The sequence below is a fragment of the Dermacentor albipictus genome, chromosome 7 (assembly GCF_038994185.2).
Source record: "Dermacentor albipictus isolate Rhodes 1998 colony chromosome 7, USDA_Dalb.pri_finalv2, whole genome shotgun sequence".
NCBI classification, from domain to species: domain Eukaryota; kingdom Metazoa; phylum Arthropoda; class Arachnida; order Ixodida; family Ixodidae; genus Dermacentor; species Dermacentor albipictus.
In genome coordinates, this window is record NC_091827.1 from 65288922 (window position 1) to 65311121 (window position 22200).

The following is a 22200-nucleotide window of genomic DNA, read 5'->3' on the forward strand; positions in this document are numbered from 1 at the left end:
GTCCTTCACGAGGGAGTGCAATACAATGAAAAGGCGCCACCACACATGTCACCTCAGCCCTTTTACCCTCCTGTCCGCCTTCATTAAGTCTGTCAGCGATTCCTCCTACAATTACGCAGTGGTACACACAATACTGGCTTGCGCAGGGATTGCTGCACGCCCGCAAACATGAAACCGCGACATCGACAGCGAGGGACAGAGTACCACCGAGCATTACATTGTCTCCAAAGAGTACAAACATGCACAGAAAAAGCCTTCCACATGCCGTAAAAAAGACGTTTCTGTTTGTAAGGCAAGAATTAAAAAACTTCGCCACAGCATACTACGAAGTATGTGTGTCCTTCTCCCTCTCTCTCTCTTTTTCACCCCTCCCAAAATCGCGCGACATCCAGCAAAGAACGCTCATACACGCGCTATCTCCCCACTAGACTGATGACTCTAGGTAGAAAGCTGGTGTCACAGGAGTAAACCTAAAAAGTACTCCTTGAGAACACCTTTCCTTGGCGACTCCCTTTTTTTTCCGAGTAACAGAAGGGACGAATTTCACACCCTATCATCAGTGAGCGGTGCGAGGTGACCCCGAACTACCCAGAGAACTGAGCAACTAGCTCGAAAACATCGTAGAAGCATTGCCACTGTCGTCGACATGTTGCACTCTGCAAGCCGACCCTTTCTCATTCAGTGGCTGCTGCTGCATTTATTTTGAATGGAGTTCAAGGTTGAAGCTGACGCATGCCTCTGGTATTAGTGAATGCACTCTAGAGACGCCGCACAGAAAAAAAAAAGAGAGAAAGAAACCAAGCGTGGTCAAGTCTGCGGTTATAATTTACGAGGCAGAACGAACAAGGAAGGAACTGATATTGCTCGGTGAGCCTGTAACGCTAGTTAGGCTGGGAACAAGAAACGAAGGAGTTTGAAACTGGAGCGGGCAGCTACGCAACGTGCAAAGACTGCACAAATACTTTCTGCAGTCAGTATCCAACCAGCAAATGAGAATACAGACCGAGAACGACAGTGACGCCGGCAGCCCTCTCACAATAATGATCTGCCAATGTTGTGCAAGTATGTCACGGCGAATGAGAACGACACTTTGCGTGGTTGCAGATGTGTACGGCGAGTACAAGTTGACGGGGCTGCCATGCGCGACAGCAGTGCATGACAGACAAGAAGCATCGCTGTAAATACAGCTCTTACATTTCTCGCACATAAAAAAAAAGTAAGAGTCATTCACTAAAAACATTGCAAAAGATGAAAAAAAAAAAAAACAAGAAAGGTGCCATCACTGCATCCTCGGCACGAAAATGTCAGCTCATCCCTCGTTGCTCTAATGGTGTGTCGATCAATATTTTGGTGGTAGCGACTTGTAGAGGCAATGGAGATCCGTACGACGACGTTTCAAGTCCCGTACCGAATGGCAGCACACAGAAGACCAGGAGGTGCGAAGTCCTTATCTTCGGTTTAATTCGATCTTGATAGCTACATGTTTAAGAAAATTACAGGGGGAAAACAAAATTAGCAAAGGAAACTAGCGACATAAAAAGAAGAATGATCACACCATAATGGTCCTTAATATATCATGAAAGACAGGCACGAGCAAAACTTATAGAGTATGATGCATAGCGTAAAATAAGGCACTTCAGGTCAGCAAAGACTAAAATGCAGTTCAGACATACCGTTCAGACATACATATATCGATCCTCAATATATAGGAAATACTGATGTAAGAAATTATCAAACATAACAAAGTGAACCTAACATTTGATTGGCTATGCGTTATTTGAATGAGTATTCTATTACGTTTAGCAAAACTGAAAATGCAAAATACAAGATATCATTTACAGTAAAAAGAATATTCGTTTACTTGCAGCTTGGCTCGAGTTCACCTGCAGCCGGCAGGCCAACAAGCTAGTCCCATGTGATCATACCAATAGCATAGCCGCATATAATCAAGGGTGCAAAATGCACTTGTAATTTAGCAACGTTCATGTGCCATATATCAGCACAGCAAGCCACCACTGAGCAATCACAATTGACAGTAAACCTTTTGCCGGCCCATAGGAGGCATCACAGTTTCTTTTGCATAGACCAGATTGAAAATTTCGTTTTTACCAGTATCGGCATGTACGCTTATAAGGGGCAAGGAATGAGGGTTCAAAAAATTGCCTGTTGATTACAATAAAGTATATAGTCAATATATATAACCTGCATGCACACTTTACTGTTAAAAAAATTTGTTTACTCTTTTTGTAGGTTATAATAATAGCTATATTATATATAGTATATAAGTCTTTGTAGGTTGCCACAATAATGTGGCACACAGCTGAAAAGACAACCAGCACGGTCAAGAATGGCGATCGTTGAATCCTTACCCCAATTATAGCTAGAAAAGAAAATATGATTGTCGAATTAGCAATTGTTAAGCCACACTGGAATGGCAGGCACACCTCGTGCAAAATATTTAGTGCAAACATCTTCACAGCGCTGAGATGTAGACAAAGTAGACAGTCAAAGTCATCAGCTGATATTGTGGAAACAAAGGGCTAACTAACATGCCATTCCAAACATGCGCCGATAGTTTCAGTATCACAATAGTCCAATTTCACGCTGAACAGTTCAGAAAGAAACTTGCTGAAGAGTCGCATCATGAATGGTTAGCTCTGATGGCTGTGCAACTTACCTACCCAACAGTTGTGGTGCATAATCTGGGTTTAGCCTAATTAGAGTTGAATGGAATTATAAGTTTTAAAAGGATCACTGACACAAAAAATATTGTGTCCACCTTTTTTTTCTGCTTCTTTAAATAGCTATCAACTCCATAATTACAGCACCCCTTTTACAAGACCCAAGTGCAGTGCGGCTTTGTATGTGAACAAGGAGACTATTCACGTCGCCGACAGCAGACATGGTGGTCAAGTGGTTTCATAAACAATGCAAGACCGCACCGTCAGACCGGTGCGGTTGTTGGAAGGCCAAACAATTACATACCACGACCTCCATTTCGAATCTGCCAAAGTGGCCCTCACAATTTCTATTCTTTTGGAGACAACTCTTCCCTCTTATCTCTTTAATGGACTCTGGTTTCGGCAGCAAGGTCATAATGTATGTGTAAGCATCGGGGTGTCTGGTACCACAAGACCACCACATCAGGTTTCAGTGATGTGAGTAGTCTCCCACGTCCAAAGCTGCGGTGCAACTGGTGCGCGTTTTGAACTCGTTGTATTAACCTTTCTTGGCAATCACTGACGTACCGGTATGTTTGCGCATTTCTGTCCTGCCATGTTCCTTTCTACGTTTCTTTTGTAAGATAGGAATGTGAGGATGACACGAGGAAAGCATTTGCCATTATCAGTGTCATGTTTTTTTCATTTCTTCCCAACCAGAAATAAGAAATAAATCATTGTGCTCATTTTATAATATCAGAGCAAAAAACCTGAACGCTGGGGGTAGGCCACTTCCAAAAAGATCAGACATTGAAAGGGTTTGTGGCTACACAAAATGGCGCCTTGGCGGGGCAGAACACATCGAGCTATCTTCGTGAGGATCAGAGCTAATAAAAGTTCAGTTGTTTGGGACACGTGTTGCTCACTTCCCTTGCTCTGCCGAGAAGTGCATTCCAACATTGGTGGCCCGGATGTGATTCGAACACAGAAGATTGCGTGTTCGAATCAAGTCCGGGTCACCAATGTTGGAACACGCTTTTACCTACCACTGGGTAGCCCAGTTCAGAGTACCATCAATGGTGACTATGGATCGTAGAATGCAATTCGAGTCTGTTCTATTCGTGAACATCATACAGCTCTGGGGAACCTCCCGCATCAGAACAACTGCCTACCATCTCATCAGCAACAGTATGGTGGAAAGGTTCCATCAGCAGCTGAAGACTAGCCTCACGCAACTGCGAGTCACAGATGGGTGGAGACCCTGCTGTTGGGAAATTAGGGCGGCTCTGCCTCCCAGGGGAGTTTTTCTCTGACAGTAAAGATGCAAACGTCCAGGCAAACAATGACTACGCCCTGCAACTGCGGGACATCATGAGCAAGCTGCACGCTAAGCCTCCACGTCTGCCAGCAGCACGGCTTGTTCAGGTGCGTCGTGATCTCTCCTCTTGCTCACACGTGTTTGTGAGGCACGAAGCCGTACAGTGTCCACTTTAGCCCTTGTATGACAGACGGTTCATGGTGGTGAAACGTGGAGACAGGCACATTGCGATCGACAGAGGTGGCCGTCACGTGGTTTCGCTGGACCCCGTAAAACCAGCACACGCGCACTACGACAGAGAAGTACCTGCATCACTTCGGGCTCCATCACCACAAGGACCTCCAGCAGACCAGATAGAACAGGCCCAACGGGTCGTCAAAAGGTTCACGCAGAGCGGACAGTGTACAAGACTTCTGTTGCGCATGAACTTATGAACCACAGCGTGTCGTACGAGTGCACCCATTGTTTACACACTCACTGGAGGGGGGGGGGCTACTGTGGTGCCTTGGTGGTAGTGCCAAAAGCGCATGCGCCCACGACACTCCGAGCTATCTTCGCGAGGATTGCAGCTAATAAGAGTTCAGATGTAGTTTGAGACTTGTGCTGCTCACTCGCCTTGCTCCACCGAGAAGCGCGTACCAACAGGTTAAAATGTAACTTTACTTTTTGCGCTCTCAAGAAATCGAGGCTCCATAGCATAATAAATGGGTCAACAGCTATCCATTAACGAAATAAAAATGAGACAATAGATATCTGACAGCACTCCCTTTTCAAACTCTTTCCCTATCACGCCCATTGGGCATCGTTGGCCCACTAACGATGGTTTCAAACGACATTTTCGAAACCTTCTGCGCCACTCAAGGACACACTGTGCCATCTGATGTATAGTAGGAGAGTTATTAGTTTCTTATGGAGTTTCTTTTTTCCCTACTTGGCGGCAATCTTTGAACGGGCTCCGAAGCTATGTGCACGCTCTACGGAGTTGAAAGCAAAAACAGCTGCCTCCGGAAGCGGCGTGCATGTTGCGAAACATCGCAGATCTTGCGATTCCGCGGTGTCTGTGCCGATGTTATTCGTGGCTCAAGAAGCAACGAGACAGAGGATCCTGCCTTTTCATTTCACTTAGATTCCGAGAGCGACGACGACCAAAACCCACCCGGAACCTGAGGATGCACTGCTAGTTCTCCGTGCTCCTGCACCAACTGAAGCCATTCAGTGCTAGCCAGCTAGCACGGAGACATACCGAAATGGCAGGAAATGTTGCGACAGCAAAACGCAGGAGAAGACAAGGGTTTACTGCAAGACTTGTAACGTTCCCCTGTTTCACACTGAGCTACTGCTTGGGTGCATGGCACGGCCAACTCTAGGGCTTCCTGTAAAGGTTTTGTAGTGCAAGTAGTTTTCAAGTAAAAATCTTGATTTCTTCGCAGATAGTAGCTATTAGACAGCGAAACATTTTCGGTATTTCAAAAATTATTTTAGCATTTCTTCCTTTTTAGATACAAGCATACAGATTTGTTCAATTTTATTCTACAATCTAGTTTTTGGCAAGTTACATTTTTTATGACATAAATCTCATTAATAAAAGTTGCACTCCTGAAAAGTGGATTTATTCTGCTTTGCTTTCATGTACTGCATAAAATTTTCAGTGATTTTCGGAAAGAATAATCTAGCCTACAAAACAACAGCTATTTTTCCAACGGTAGGGAAAGTGTCAAGCTGGGATGGACTGCCTGTTCAGTATGTGGAAGAGCATGATGTGGTTCAGTGCCGCTGAATTACGCGACACACAGCGAAGTCCCTGACGAGCTGCTTGCGGCGTCACTCGTTGCAGCTCGGTCACGCCACACTCGTCTGCAGACTCGTCAAGCAATCCGTCCTGTCACGTGGTGGTGGTGATAAACTTTATTGAAAGGGGGAAGGGTAAAGAGGGACGTGGCTGAGCGTTAGGGCTCAAGTAAGGCCCTGGGCCTGCTTGGCCTTTTCCGCCCAGTCCACCAGTTCCAATTGTCGGTCGACGTCCCCGGAACTGAGCCAGGCTGTCCAGTCAGTCTCGCTGCTGACGGAGGGATGAGAGAACGGGAGCGAGGTGCATTCCCACATTATGTGTGTGAGTGTTCCTGTTTCTGAACAGAGCCTACATTTGTCGCTTTCCCTGCCCCCTGTGATTTTGTTAATGTATTTTGGGTGTGGGTATGTATTTGTCTGAAGTCGCCGAAACGCGACCGCTTGCGTTTTGTCGAGTTGCTTGGCCGGTGGTGGGAGCGCGCGACGCCTCAAGCGATACCGATGGGCTATTTCATAATAAGTCTCGCAGGGTTCCTCGTGTGTCTCCTCCTCATTCACGCCGTCCGCATCCGCGGACGAGGCTCGGCGCGCGAGATCTCGAGCCAAACTGTGAGCCGACGCGTTGCCGGGCACAGCCGCGTGAGCGGGGGTCCACACGAGGGTTTTCAAGCCGCTTAGGGGGCGTCGTGTGAGGACATGGTACGCCTGTTTGCAAATTCTACCACGGACGAAATTGCCGATGGCCTGCTTGCTGTCGCTGATGACGGTATTTGCGTCCGCATGCATGGCCATGGCAATCGCGGTTTCCTCCGCTTCCACCACTCGGCCAGCCGTGATTGTTGTATGTTCTAGCAGTCCTCCGTTGTGATCAGCTACCACCGCAGTCATGAGGTCGCCGCGAGGGTGTCTGGCTGCGTCTGTGTAGACCACTCCATCTTGCGAGCCATAGCGTCGCCAAATGGCTTCACTACGGGCCTGCCGACGGCCCTGATGGAACTCGGGGTCCATGTTGCGGGGTAGAGGTGGGGCATAAATATGCCGCCTCACCTTTCGCGGAATCGTAACGTACTCTGTAATTTCGGGGATAGCCTCGAGACTGAGCTTCCGGAGGACTGTGCGGCCAGCCGGGGTTAGCGAGAGACGACGCACTTGGGCTGTGTGGTGAGCGTCCGTGACGTGAATCCAGCTTTAACATCTCGAGCCAACGCACGGCCTACGAGGGATGTAGATGGGCCTCCAGGTTAGTTTCGATCACCTGGTGTTTCTGTAACGGGCACTCAAAGTACGGCACATGAGTGCTTTTGCAATATGCCTCAATCTCAACGTGGCTGATGTAACTGGCAACCTAATCTATGACCTTGTTCTCGGCAGGAAGACACAATAACCACCCAGCGCCATCATGACTGGTACTTCAGCTAGAGTTGACTGTACGGCTTGGATAGGAATGCACCCGCCGTGGTTGCTCAGTGGCTATGGTGTTGGGCTGCTGAGCACAAGGTCGCGGGATCGAATCCCGGCCACGGCGGCCGCATTCCGATGGAGGCGAAATGCGAAAAACACCCGTGTACCGAGATTTAGGCACACGTTAAAGAATCCCAGGTGGTCGAAATTGCCGGAGTCCTCCACTTCGGCGTGCCTCATAATCAGGAAGCGGTTTTGGCACGTAAAACCCCATAATTTTGAGGAACGCACATATGTTGGAAAGTCGCAACATAACTATTTGAAACAATCATCATGCTACATCATAAAAATTCTACACGGTCGACTTCCATTGGTTCGACTTTGATAGTATACCGATGGAATTTATCGAATTATCTGGCTGATTTAATTAAAAAATGAGGCAGAATAAAACACTCAAACAAATTGCTGCTTCGTATTGCAGTACAAATGGGCTTGCACATTTTGCTTAAAATGTTTGGAAAGAGATACTGCGCTGTTCTTTCTGAAATTTGGCAGAAAGATCATATTTTGAAGACTATGTCATTCTGTGCAACAGTTGGCACAGTTAATTGCTTGGATTTTAAGAAAAAATGCAAAGTTGCCTTCGTATACAGAGGTGCAAACTTCTGCCACAACGCCGCTAGCATAAGCTTGTGTTGCCACCTGCTGGTAGCTGTAGAAAGTAGGTGCTGAGGGACGGCAGACAATTAGGTGGTGGGATGAAATTAGGAACTTTGCAGCCGTAGGATGGTATCACCTGGCACGAAACACGGATAATTGTAGATCGATGATTATTATTATTATTATTATTATTATTATTATTATTATTAAACACAGGGAGCACAACACTCACCCTCAATGATGTCCTGCTTCATCTTGCTGACCTCACGGCGGATCTCGGACATGATCTCCTGTTTGAGCTTGTCCATGTCGAGCACATCCACGCCGTTCACCTTCATGACGTCCGTGTCACCCAGCGACCCGATGCGCTGCCTGAAAGTAAGAAAGACGGCCAGTGGTGAAGCGACAAGGTGAAAAGTGCAAGCTTGGGTTGGCACACTCACTCATGCTCACTCCACACCAGCTTCACAAATGTGAGACAGAGTGCGAGTGAGTGACAAAAGGTGCGAGTATGAACATGGGTGCTTGCAGGAATGAGTGTGATGTATCAGCGTGAGTAGTATCAATGGAAGTCGGTGACGGTGAGTGTAAGTAGATGTGAGTACGAACGTGAGTAAATGTCGGCGGGTGTGAGTGCATGCTAAATATCAACGCGTGGACACAGTGGACAGTGGCAAACCTTGCCTTGAGTTAACTTGTTATTCAGCATCGAGAGATATTCAGAGTCGCAAAGAGGCCACTAGCATTGCAAAAGTGCAGTACAGTCAAGCGCCATCATAATGCTATCGCGTCTGACACAAAGATACCTTTGTTATATCAAATAATTGTAATAAGCATATACTGTATTCATTACATGTTGATATTGGCAAGAAATTTCTAAATTTATTCCGTAATATCCAATAAGTTAATATATTCGTGTTTGCTAAATATCAAGGTTTCACCGCGCAGATATGTTAAGCGCACTTTCTGAATAGGTGCACCGGTCATTCTTGATATTACAATTGCACGAGAAATATAAAGTGGCACATGAATAACATGAAAGACTTGAATCTGCAGCGTAAAGTTGCTCGTTATTTTTGCATAATTGCATTCACGGTTAAGTTGGATGTCAGACTATGCTTCAACGAGCTTTCATTTTCTGCAAAGGTGATTTCAGTGAAATAATGCGTTCTAAGCAGAGCTGGGCAATTAGCTTTCTAACGAACTGATGAATGCTTTAATCATTCGTTTCAGTTCTCATGTGAAAAATTGGGCAAGGGACGATACCGATGCCTCCCTTTCGCTTGCTTAACAGCGAGAAAAGGAATGACTAACTGAGTTCCAATGTTCCAACTACGACAGCACAACTAAGACAGTGTTTTCTCAAGAGACAAAGCCATCCATGCAGGCTGCACTTCAAGCTGACCGGACAAATGAACAAGTGAACTCTACAACAGCCTCCAAATGGAGGCTAACAATACGTATGAAAAAAAAAATTTGCGCAGGAACCACTGCTGATGATTGTCAGTGTAAGAGAAAGCCTGAACGAACAAACGAACGAGCAAATGAACCAATTGAAAGAACCAGGAGGCGAATGAATTAACATTTTCCTTGCCAGGTGTTTCACAAAGCTCACATGTGACAGTCCCTCCTTCACGCCTCTCAGCAATGCAAAGATATGCACGCTTTGCCTTGGCACCTTTGTATCGCAAGTCCTACCATTGACCATGAACTAGTGACCACAGGCCGCCACCAACCACAAAAATGGGTGAAAGAGGCAAAGAAAGCTACTTGCTTTAAAAAAAAAGTAAGCTCTTGAGGCTTTTTATGCACCAAAACTGTAATCTGATTGTAAGGCCCACGCTAGTGGGTACTCCAGATTGACTTAGGCCACCTGGGGTTCTTTAATGTGCACCTATATCTAATTACACGAGCATATTTTGCATTTCGCCCCCATCGAAATGCGGCCACCGTGGCCACGATTTCATCCGACGATCTCGTGCTTGGCAGCCCAACACCAAAGCCATTGGCATACCACAACGAGTGTATGTATGAAATAAATACCATCACTGCAGCTGGAATTATGATTGTGTCTGAGGGAGTTTGAGATGTTTGATATAAGTTCACTAGAGCAATGGTTGATGTGATGATAACTCCACCAAGACCAACATTGCCGAGTTTGATACCTCAAACTCGACACAAAGCCCGTTGTGGCACTTTCGATACACTGTAGTGTTGTACACTATCAGTTGTGGGCAGTTCAGCAAACCAACTACTTATTTCTATACTAATTACTATACTAATTCAATTTTGTTCAACTAAAATTTCAGTGCTTTTCTTTTTGTACACATGCATTCACCACAACCGGAAATAAAACTGAACAAGTTCTTCTAGTTTTCCCTAAAGTGGAATGATGTGTGTGGGCTTTTTGGGGTTAAAGGCAAATGTTGATTCGAATGCCTACGCACAAAAAAATACAATACTTTTCATTTTTCAGCTTAAGCGTGGAAATCCACAAATCCGATTAACTGACGCCCATCTCAATTTTGTGCTCACTGCCCCACTGCCCAACAAATGATATGAGCCCCTTCATTCGATTGCAAAGTTTAATTAACACTGAGCGATGATGCTGATGTACGATGCTGTTGTCACTGTTATGTGCGTCAAAAGCATTGAAATGCAATTTTTAAATAAATTTTAAGTTAAGGAAGAGATTGAGAGCGTAATGCTGTACCACGTAAGTGCAACGAGTGGTACAGCATTACGATTGGTGGATGGATAGATGGACTGGCTAGAAGCAGGGCGAAGCAAGTGCTACAACATATTCGGCAAACTGAAAACGAGAGCAGCCAACTAACCCGCGACCGGACTTTGGTGACTCAGCACCGCTGGCAGCCACCTTGCTGGGGCTGTTGCCATTGGTCGAACCCTGCTTGTCCCACGTCCTCCGAGAATCTGTCGACGACTCAGCCTCCTAGAAAAAAAAAGAAGACAGATGCCACATGGTAGTGTTGAGTTCCTGTTTTTTCTTGTTGTTATTCCATGTGTACATATGTGCTCGATTTGTACCAATAAATCTTAGTTGTGCATAGTGCTTCCAGGGAGTTGGAGCGAAACGTTTTTCGTTCTGGTTTTAGTTTCGTCCCACTGAAACACGGTCTGTCCCAGTGCTGTCCCGTGAAATCACACCACAAGGGGAAATTTCTGCTGCCATGAAGTCAGACCTTAAGGCAAAATTTACATATAGCCCGCACCAATTATTCCAAGGGCTTCTGATAATTCACTATTTCGAAAAATTCCCACCGAGTCTGCTATTCTTATAGCCTTATATTAGCATGCATAGTTGCATAACATTTTAGTGCTGGCGAGCAAGGACTAGCACGATATTGTCACGTGGTGGTGACGTTGAAGAACACAGTAGCAAATACTGTGAAAGACAAAACTAACTTTTATTGGGCGAACCTGTGCCCACAAGGACAGGCTACACTTATAGCACAACGATAGCGACGAACACGGTCGGCGATCGTCGAAAATCTGATCAGCGGGTCAAGTGCGCCGGCATTTATGCAGCAGTCGTCGAATGTACCAGACTAATCGTTGGGACCCGCGTGCCTTCCACAAAGTTCTACACCATTCACGTCAGGCGATGAAATCAGATAACATAAGATTCGGCGACAAGAGACAGCGTATAGAAGCATCGATAACTTTCCAGAAACTTCAGATATATGCAGGCGCGTCCCGTGCTGTGCGATAACATTTGTTAGGCAGCAAAACGTGGTTGCCTGATAAAGATAAGTACATGTGTCAATATGCTGTTGCCTTTATCCTCGTTTGCCACCGCTAAAATGTTGTGCAAGTTTATATACCAACACACCCAACATACAGAAGTGCATGCTTTAGTTCATTTTTTCTAGTCTTCCAAGTACACCCTCACCTTATATTCGTACAATTACGGTACTCTGACTAATCTACCTGTTAGTCAACAATTTATCACTTAAAACTGTACTAGTCTTTGGAACTGCCTGAAACAAGAATCACAACAGTAGAACAGCATGCAGGATCACAAACTATGCAAGAATTTCACTCAACTTCCTTATTCAATGGTGATAATAATAATAACAATACAAAAAATATGCAAGCAGACGTGCCAGCCTGGTTTGCCTACCTCAATTTCGAGGAAACTCTGAAAATTGAATAGGCCATGCGCGTAGGGCTTTGAAAGACAAGCTCCCTACATGTCACAATATATGTAAAAGAAATGCCAAGAGAAAGCAATTATATCTTTAAGACCCACTTAACGGCAAAGTGCTTACAACTAAGCATCTCGAAAATGCTGCTATATCTTGATTCACTCATACATAGCAGGCGACGCTACACAGGCTACTGACCTGTCAATCAAATTCATGACAAAAAAAACCCCCCATCAAATGTGAAAGTTGCAATTATGTGTTGATGTAACGTGAAGTCTCACATTTTTATGTTATATGTTTATTACGTGGAAGGCGTTGCACCTTTGCGTCTACCACCAAGTGTGCAGAGTGACACGTTTATGTGACCAGAAGTCACATCTTGCGCATGCGTGTAGAACATAGCGCATCACGTGCTACAAGCACAAAATTACGCTGACAATGCACGATTTGCCGTGACATGATATCCAAAAGTTGTAGCTGTGATGCTATACAAAGTAGCCATTCCGTAGAAAGTGTTGCGTATCGAATATCACCGCACAGTGAAATGTGCAGAATGAGAGTTTTTATGAAGGCATTACTTGCGCAGTTTCCATGGCGTTGCCTGCTAAGCATGAAACGAAGTATGGCAGCGGACGATCACGATGATAAGCATCAATCACTGGCCTGAGCATCGCAAGAGCTGGCACACAAAAAAAGACACAATGAAGCCTTCGAACTCTGTAAAGTCATTACGCGCAGGCTTGACATGAGAAGTTCCAGTAAATTTTTCTGGCAAACATGGACACTCCCAGATATGTGAAAGATATTGCCAACTCCACGACGCCTCACCGACACCACTAATGCCAAACTTTTGGCACGGATTTCAAGGAACAAAAGTTTAGCCTTAATTTTTCTCCTCTATGGACCAACTTCCTTTAATCGGCAAAATGTGAGGTAATAAAGCGCTTCTCTGTATTGACCCTTTAAAGTTATGGCCAAAGACACTTAAAAACAAACTTAAACCAATTCAAATGTACTGTATCTACTCTGTTCTAGCGTGCCCTCGGTCTTAAAGCGCACTTCAATTTTGATTTTTGCAGTTAAAATAAATGCAGAATGCAGTGCCCTCGATTCTTCCCTCACTAGATTTTGAAGGAAAACAGAGAAAGTGATTTGTTTGCAATTGGAAAAGATAATGTGCTATGTACGAGCCACACCGGACGTGACATCACTCGTCACTGTCTGAGGCTGCCTTATCAATACCAACTGCCCACAGTACGTCATCTTCAGCTTTGTCCTTGACATTTCAGACTTCGCATTTCTGATATGGACATTAATTATAGCAGATGTGCTTTTGTACTCGATTTCGTGCCTGTGACATTCAGTGACGTTTTCTCGAAAACGGTGCACTGTTAGAATAGAGTAAATACAGTAATTTAACACCCAAAGACACACAGAGGCTAAAACAGACGCTGCAGCGAAGAGATATGTGCATTGGCACTTCTTTAAGAGGCTACAATGCAGCTGGCTCTAGATGCTTTTGTGTTGGGAGATAATTGCATCTTCAAACTGACTAAAGCCAGCACAGAGGAATGTCACAGGACCTGAAAAGACCATACCTGACTTTGGCTGTTTTCCGCTTGTGCTCGTCTGCGAGTCAGCAAATCGCAGGGATGGTGGAGAAGGAAAAAAGAAAGAGAAGACAAAAGTGGCACAAAATATATTAGAGTGCGGACGCATGCTTCAAGAGAGAAAACAACCTCTCCACTTTTTTTTTTTTCCTAGCCATAACTAGCTTACAACAAGATGTTCTATACCATAACACACAAATCAGGCACAATTTGCAATGTTCATGGTGCCTGCTGCCAAGCAAATAATTAATTTGACACATTAAAGAAAATTGGTAATGTTAAGCAATTAGGCCAGGCATTTAATAAGTCCCATCAGAAATGAGCCCAGTGTAAATTATTGTGCATGCATGCACGCACGCACACCCCAAGAATGAATGCCAAAAGAATGAAAACAGAAGAACCTACCACATGGCAACATACTGCCGTGGTGTTGTGACATCATGTTCATTCATTTTCTTTCCAGCTTTCTCCTTAGTTTTCTTCGTTTTGCTTCTTAGACTTTATAACGTAGACATCTACACATGACCTCCTTACAGCAACACATACATGGGCAACGTTTCAGTGACAATAAACAGTTGGTAGTTTGCACTTAGTCATCCTTGTCTTGTATGTCCTTTTGTGGTTGTCAGTTGTACTCGGCACACAAGGTGAACACAGACACATACACTGAAACTCTTTTCTCTAAACACACATGGCGTATGTAAACAAATTTTGGAGTGCAAGTTCAATCGGAGAGAAGTGCCTTTAGGTGTGTGAAACATGTTTCAGTCCTCTTCTTCCAATAGTGTTTCCAATTTCGAAGCGTTCCAATAACAGTAATGCTAGGGGACACCGACATGAGATGAAGGCAGCACAGCAATGCATTCATCATATTCCCATGCACTGGCACTTCATCGTGTCAGACCAACAGGCTAAACACAAATCGTTTGAAGTGCTAATTTGGCATGTGCAATTGTACACGTAGCACTTGAAGGATACAACAGACAACTTGCAACAACAGGCTCTGCAAAGAACAGCGAAGTACTGCTCACCTCTTGGCCAGGGTGCCCCTCATCTCATCTATCATGCTCGCCATGCCCATCATGGGCACTCCCCCACTCCCCTGCGACTTCTTCAGCGTGTCTGTGCCTTCGTATATCTGTGGGGGGGGGAAAAAAACGTGAAGGTTGAGCAAAAATGGGGCGAGTAGATGTGGCGGTATGCCAACGCATTATTTCTACACGCGGTAATATACGGGCGCCAAACGAAAAACGAATGCCGGAGTGCATGTACGAAGCATAACCGAAGGTACAGCACATGCTGTTGGCCAGTCATCACCGGAATCAAACACGCCCATCCTGTTTGCCCCCAAGATTGCGACGATGCTCACCATCCTGCGATAGCTTTGCTTCTGTTTTCTTGCTTTCAAAATAAAAATCAAAGAAAAGCGAAGCTAAACTGTCGCAGTAGGGCAAGCATCCCTTAAGCTTACAGTCAATGCAAGCATGCACAGTTAACACTCTCTTCCAAAGTAAGTCTGCAAAACCAAAGTGTGCAAAACTGCAGCACTTCAACTGAACCTACTATGCGCTATAACCATTCTTAACGCTGGTAAATAAAAGACCATGTCATCCAAACATGTGTAGTACACAGGCAGAGTTAGATCAAAATGCACCAAACAATACTAAATAAGCCTTACCAACAATGCCAAAATCTCAATGCCTAAAAGATCAAAAACAGGCTAAGATGTCGACAGGATATGCTTCGCAGCATACTTACTCAGCTTGTTCAATTAGCACGTACTTACCATGGGGCACCAGAGGCCAGTCCGCATCTGACAATAGGTGCAATAATAGGTGCAAGATAATCTTTCAGAAAGAAGCTGGTGCTTTCAGAACAACACAAAGTGCAGAATGTAGAAACCCGAGTCTTTCCCACGAGTAACATTTAATTGCTTGGCTAGCTCTTTGCAGGTGTGCACTAACAAAGCTGGCACAGTTGCGTAGCTGGAGATGACCCGATCCTTAACTATCTTGAACTGCGATAAAAAATGCATTATCCTGAAGATGTTAAAGCTACACAGCATTTAAACATTGAGTCGAAAGAGATTGTGCCGTGTAGGCGCTTCAGCAGATCACATCAAACCAGTGCTCCCAGTAATCTAGAAACTAAACAACCTGAGATCCCCCAAAGAAAAGCCAAAATATCATTACTCATCATATGCACAAAATCGATTCTGTAGAAAAGACACACTTAAGATATTATATGTCTACTCTGCTCAGGCAAAAGACCTACCTTTGGCCTTTTGCTCAGGCAAAAGGTCTACCTACTAAACACATCGCATTGCTGCTGTATTACCGTCCAATCCCACAGGCAAGATGTAGTGCACCAGGCCAAGGCAAAGAATGCTTGGCATTAAAAGGAGTACCGATGTCGCATTTTCGATTTGTCCTATTTTTGTGCGAGTTATAATGAAAGCACAAACCCTCTGAATCCTAGAAAAAGAAATACTGGCAAGTGTCAAGGCATCCTAAATAATTCAATATGATACTTGTTTCCACGAACTAGTTTCAGTTTCGGTACCCAGAAGGTGGAGGCATCATGAAATCACAATTCATAATCTCACTTCATTACTGTGATCACTTTAGCTGCCACATGCGAGTACAGAAAAAAGGAACGTATGCGACTCTCTTGTTAACCTTTTTGCTTTTTACCAACAACAACATGCCTAGCCTTAATGCTACACAGTACCGGAAAATTTCGCCCTTTGTCGTGATGTCATGATAATGTTGATGACGCCAGGTCTGGCACATTGAGACTAACTTTAATGTCAAAATGAAATATCTTTGAACTGTTGGTAAACTACAAATTGGCTAAGCGTCATTGAGTGTGTGAAATGTGCGATAGTGGTGCTACAACTTTAAATAAGAAAGTGTCCTTGAACCCCTACTGTGCGCCACTACTATTCTTGATAAATATGAGAAGTAATTGACTAAAGATCGCCAAATTTATTACTGCGAGATCCTTCATGAAAATCAATCTACAGAACACTTGAAGTGCTCACTTATACAAAATCTCAAGCACGTATTGCAAGTGTGAAGCTTAACGGTGCTATAAAAGAAAATAATGAAAACTAGTATAACAGAAATTATGGCAAATTGCATGCCAAGATCACTACTGTGTGGATATGAGGCATGCAGGATTAACTTCAACCACCTGGGGTTCTTATCTAATGTGCACCCAATGCACGATACACGAACATTTTTGCATTTTGCACGCATCAAAGTGTGGCCACAACCGGGACCTCGTGCACAGAAATGCATTGCCGTAGTAACTGAACTACCACGGTGGATAAAAATGTGCAGCGTCTACGAAGAAATGAACGCTGAAAGAAAACTGAAGGCCAACTGCAATAAAATTTTGGACCATGCAAAAAGCCTAGTTCAATTAAGACTGTGTACATACAGATGAGCCACCATACAAAACGACATTAGAAATATGAGTGGGATGGTCAGAAAATGCTTGCATAAATGGCCACTTTAATGCCAAAACCAGGAAAAAGAAATTGACAAACATTGAAATGCCGTCACCACTGCTCGCAGGGAGTAACGCTTGACTTAATGCACGGCACTTCAAAGTGACCTCCGAGATAGGCCCAGATCACAGAGATGCTTGCTATTGAGAGCGCTTGATATTCGCAATCTTGATTTGGCTCCTCTCCGTCGGTCAAGTTGGTGAAGGGCAAAGTCTGTCCGCACCACGCAGCATGACTAGAAGTACTAGAACAACCACACGTTCTGAACGGTCTCTGTGGGCGACATAGCTCCAGATGCTTGGCATCGCAAACTAACCCAAGTGCCCAGCATCTGCGGCTGCCAGTGCAACGCTGAAAAACCTCGGAGGCAGCATGTTGGGATTTACGTCGTAGTGACAAACCCCAGCTGTACGCATTCTCTGCTTAGTTGCTGTTTCAAGGCTGCTAACTAGAAAACTATACAATTATGAGCCCAGATGCTTTGCAAGGACTCGGTCAGTGGTATATGCTGCTATTTTATAACAAATTTAGTCGAAACAAATTTTCTTTGCAGTTGGCCTTTAAAAGTACCTTCGACGAGCCGAGATCGTTCTCGGCAATTTTTGCCAGAAACCGCTAACCAACCCAGCTCCTCCATGGCAGAGAAAGGGCTACAATTCTTCTTCGGAACACACCTTGTTGGAGGTCTTCTTGAGCTTCGCGTTTGCCAGTGCTGTGGCTAGGGACAGGGGCGACGAGTCATCGTCTCGGCCCTGGCTGCCGCCGGGAGGAGGCGGAGGTGGGGGAGGGGGCGGGGCACCCCCGGTGGCCACGCCTGCCGACGGGGGTGGCGCCGGAGCAGGCGGAGGCCCACTGGCCACCACGCTGCTCGCTGCCACACTCATGCCCGACGTACCGCCCGGTGGCGGAGGAGGAGGCGCACCTCCGTTGGTTCCTGGTGCAGATGATGTCCGATGGTGCCCCATGACTGCATTGGCTTGAGGTTGCTGCGGCAGCTGAGGCGGGGCCTGTGGAAAGGGCGGAGCCTGGGGCGGAGCCTGAGGCGGGCCACTAGCGGGAGTGGCCGGGTGGCTAGAACTGCCCACTGCGAGACACACAGCAGATGTATAGTCGTAAGTTGAGCCTCGACATAGCCAACATGTGTATAACAAATTATTGGATATTGACATGCGTACTTGCTTATACTTTTTCTGGAGACTGCATTTCACCCACTAACGACTTAAGAGTTATCGCTTAGTGCAAGGTGCGCCTGCATGATTTGGAACTTACTCAAATGTAATCGTTTATTCTATCTGTTGTGTATGTTCTAGCCAAACTGTGTAATCAGACTGTAATCAGGCGACACGAATGTAGTAGCACTTTCGGGAAGGCATGTGGGCACAGCGATTACATAGGAACCTACAACAAGTCGTGTATAAGAGCTGACGCACTTCACCCGCCGATTGCCGAATGTGCTCGCCGCTATCGTTCCTTGCGTATCGCTTCCTCCTGTGGGACAAGGTTCGCCCACTAAAGAGTTAGTTTTGCAATTCACAGTTCTTGATACTCTGTTCTTCTTCGTCACTACAATGTGACAATATAACAAAGCAAATCAATGTTTATCACCCATGCCAGCATGCATAGGTCAACATGCCCACGCAAGAGTACACTGACTCAGACTCCCTCCACATTCATTCTACAGGCGTGAGAGAGAGCATTAGTGAGGACGAAGGGTGTGAATAGGAGCGAGTGCCGGTGAGTGGCTGCCAGTGAGCTTTAATGGGAGTGACTATGAATGTGAGCGAGTGTTGGCAAGTATGAGTGGGTGCTGCCGGAAAGTGTGAGTGAATACATATCCTACAAAAACATTGGTGAGTGAGTATCGGCTTATCCTGCCAATCTATGTCAGCATGTAGCCAACATATGTACGCTTACGACTAGTATCAGATATAACAAACGTATTCTTGTGCCGGATGTGACTTCGTTATAGTGACATCTGATTGCATTGGATACAAGTTGTTAACGAAACAGGAAATGCCAAGGATAAACAATGAGTGGGATCACGTAATGTGATGTACATTTATTTCATGAAAAGCAGCAGATGTCTTTATGTAGAAGTTATTCTAAGCGTAGTAACTATAGAGAACACTAAAGATGTAATAAAAGAAACGCACTGAAATGGTAACCATGAACTATGAAGTGAACGTTAAAATGCAACAGAACACATTAGAGGAACGGCAGTGACTGTTCATCTTGTAAACATGTAACAACAAAAAAAACTACCACAAATTATAACAAAACTAGAACAGTAAATTAAAGCATTAAACTTAAAACCCAGGGTTGCAAAAAATAAACATTTACACAATTCAATTGCATATACATGTTTGAGATAAACGAGTGTCGTATATTGAAATGAAAGTGAAATGTTTCCAATTCCTAAACAAAGTAAAATATAAATGTTGCATCGACTCCGTCTGGCAAAAAACAAAGGAGTATTTACATTACTTGGTACATATACTAATACCGCTAACAGAATGTCAGATTGACTGAAAAGCTCGCAAATGAGAAAAAATACCGAAAGATATCTGGCGCACCATGACAATGACAGAAATGAAAAAAATAAGAAGGGCACAGCATTTGCCACCAGATTCACGCAGTAAAGTGTTGTGCTTGTTGGAGGAGCTAAGTGTAATACATACCACAGAACTGCCTGCACCTCATCTTAATGGCACCCAGACATGGCAAGACTGGCCAAATACATTGCTTTGCCTAGATCGAGAACACTTTGTAGGCTGACTAAGGCAAGGCAGGCTCATACAGTGACTAGAAGCCATTGTGCAGGAGTGACCGCCTCCATGCATTCATTCGTGAACTAGTGCAAAACCACAGTTCTCTTGTGGCAGAATTGTTCAGAAGTGTTCAAAAGCACCAGTCTTTTTCCCTGCGGACTGCAACAACTGGTGCGGCTTACCGTCGGGAGGGGACCGAGCACACATCTTCCACATTACGCGTACGGTGCTTTAGCAATTATGTGCTACCATGGAAGCTATTCTCCTGTCCACATTCTTTTATATGTATACAAGATTAGCCCTGGTAGTGTTAGCCATCGCCACTCACAGCGATGGCACCCAATGTGGGACGACCATTTAACCGCCGGCATGGCGCAGTACGTGAGCATAGGAGCAGGCAAGCGGCCAATAAACCCTCGTACGCTGCCTCATGGCATCGAGGCTGCCTAAGTCGAGGCCCTCGCTATGCAATGAGCAAGAAGACGAATTAAGATGGGATGAGACGAGATGACGAGCACACATGATTGCGTAACTCAGGTGCGCACAAAAACATGATCAAACAAACATGTATGTTGAAGAAAAAAATGTTGCTTGAAAGTTATGGGCGTGTGTAAAAGCACAAGTTTACCGCTTTCACCAGCGAAGAAGGCATTCAATAGGAGCAGCAGAATCGAGTAGTAGCCGCACTCACCTGCATTTGTTGCCATGTAATGGACCGGTTGCTGATTTTGCCTGCATGGAAAACAGAGGAAGTGTGGCTTAAATTAAATTAAAATTCTGGAGTTTCATGTGCCAAAACCCACGATATGATTATGAGGAATGCTGAAGTGGGAGACAACTGGTTAGTTTTGCCCACCTGGAGCCCTTTAATGATCACCTAAATCTAGTAAGCACATGTGTGTTTTTGCATGTCACCCCCTTCGAAATGTGGCCACCACGGTCGGGACTGGACCTGCAAACTTGAGCTTGGTAATGCAACATTATAGCCATTGGACTACCATGACGGGTAGGAAGTATAGGTTAGAAGACATTATCATGACTCCATTAAGTAATAAATTCCTAACTAATTTGTAAGCAGGCGTTGGGTCTGTAACTAACTTTGGCTAATCAGGGTAGTTTTGCAGCTATAAAAGGTTGCTGACCTAAGTTCATTGAAGTCATGCTCGATCAAGTGATACCAGGTGCCTATGACAGATTAAGTAACTTTAAACAGTGCATTTTACTCGCCAGTGATGTTACAGGTAACAGGTTGCCTGCCACCTGTCAGGATAATATTAAAGGAAGCAGTTGCCAAGCAGCGAACACTAGACAATATGTGACACCTACCAGTGTGCTTCCCTACAGATCTCGTTTAACCTAACCAAGATGGCCAACCGTGGGCTGTACAGCCAAACCTCGATATAACAAACACAAATATAACGAATCACTGGATATAACAAAGTAAACACAAAACGTTCTTTGCCGATATCAGTGCGCAGAGACTACATACTTATAACGAATACAGTAGGAAGCCCTTAAGACAACGCACTTGGGACTTTCAAAATCTTTCATTGTGCAGGTCACTGTGTTGTAAAGGTCGTGCAATGTACCATTCGCTATAGTTTGCTAAGCACGTTCAACAAAGATAATGATTATTCAACATAAATTCAAGGAATACTTAGCGAAAGAAGCTGCAAATTTTCTTCTAGGCACTTCCAACGGAATGTGCAACTGCAGGCGACCCTCATAGCATCGAGGCTCACGGCATGATTCACGGTGAAACCCGGCTGCCATAACTACAGCGGAGTCGGGACTGTCACTGAGGTCTTTGTAATGCCATCAACTGGCGCTCCTTATGTGTACCGCAGCTTACAGGCGGCTATGAGAGGACAGTGGCGGCATGGCTACATGCGTTCGTTGTAAAGTAACACAGTGGTCGTCAAGGACGCCTAAATTTCTTCGTCGTACGGGCAAATGAGCTATACTAGTCTTTGCTGAAGAGGCGTCCACAATACGCATGAAGGATAGGAATTCAGTTGGGACCTAGAGAATCCTTTACTATAAAGGTCATTTCGTTGTAAAGGTGTTTGTTGTAAAGTGTAGGGGTTGGAGGACGGGCTTCGGGATGAAAACCCAAACTTGGGAGGAATTTATTCTACATTATTTACAGGGAGGTGAGCGACAAGTAACAGTTGTACAGTCATTACGGGCCGGCAGCAACTCGGACGCTGCGGCCCGCGGCAAGAAGTTCGAGAGAGGTGAATCAGGGAATCAGGGCATGTCCCAGAATGCTCAGGTCTCTCTGGAAGGCTTCTTATAAACCCTTCGAGCAC

At 45.0% G+C, this 22200-nt stretch overlaps 1 protein-coding gene across 9 annotated transcripts in view; it reads right to left on the minus strand.

The window, feature by feature from the left end:
* Positions 1-1172: 1172 nt before the first annotated feature.
* Positions 1173-22200, minus strand: part of ena (ENAH actin regulator enabled) — a 131070-nt gene continuing 110042 nt past the window's right edge. For 5 of the 9 annotated variants that reach the window (XM_065455892.1, XM_065455882.1, XM_065455888.2 and 2 more), the window contains exons 5-13: positions 20580-20620; positions 17795-18204; positions 15393-15419; positions 14638-14744; positions 13595-13625; positions 11972-12037; positions 10665-10780; positions 8060-8199; positions 1173-1476 (exon numbers count right to left, since the gene is read on the minus strand). In XM_065455892.1, coding sequence (XP_065311964.1) covers positions 1448-1476; positions 8060-8199; positions 10665-10780; positions 11972-12037; positions 13595-13625; positions 14638-14744; positions 15393-15419; positions 17795-18204; positions 20580-20620 — 967 coding nt within the window. In that variant the 3' untranslated portion in view covers positions 1173-1447. The remainder of the gene's footprint in view (positions 1477-8059; positions 8200-10664; positions 10781-11971; positions 12038-13594; positions 13626-14637; positions 14745-15392; positions 15420-17794; positions 18205-20579; positions 20621-22200) is intronic. The other 4 variants (XM_065455887.1, XM_065455885.2, XM_065455889.1 and 1 more) reach the window with 4 other exon arrangements.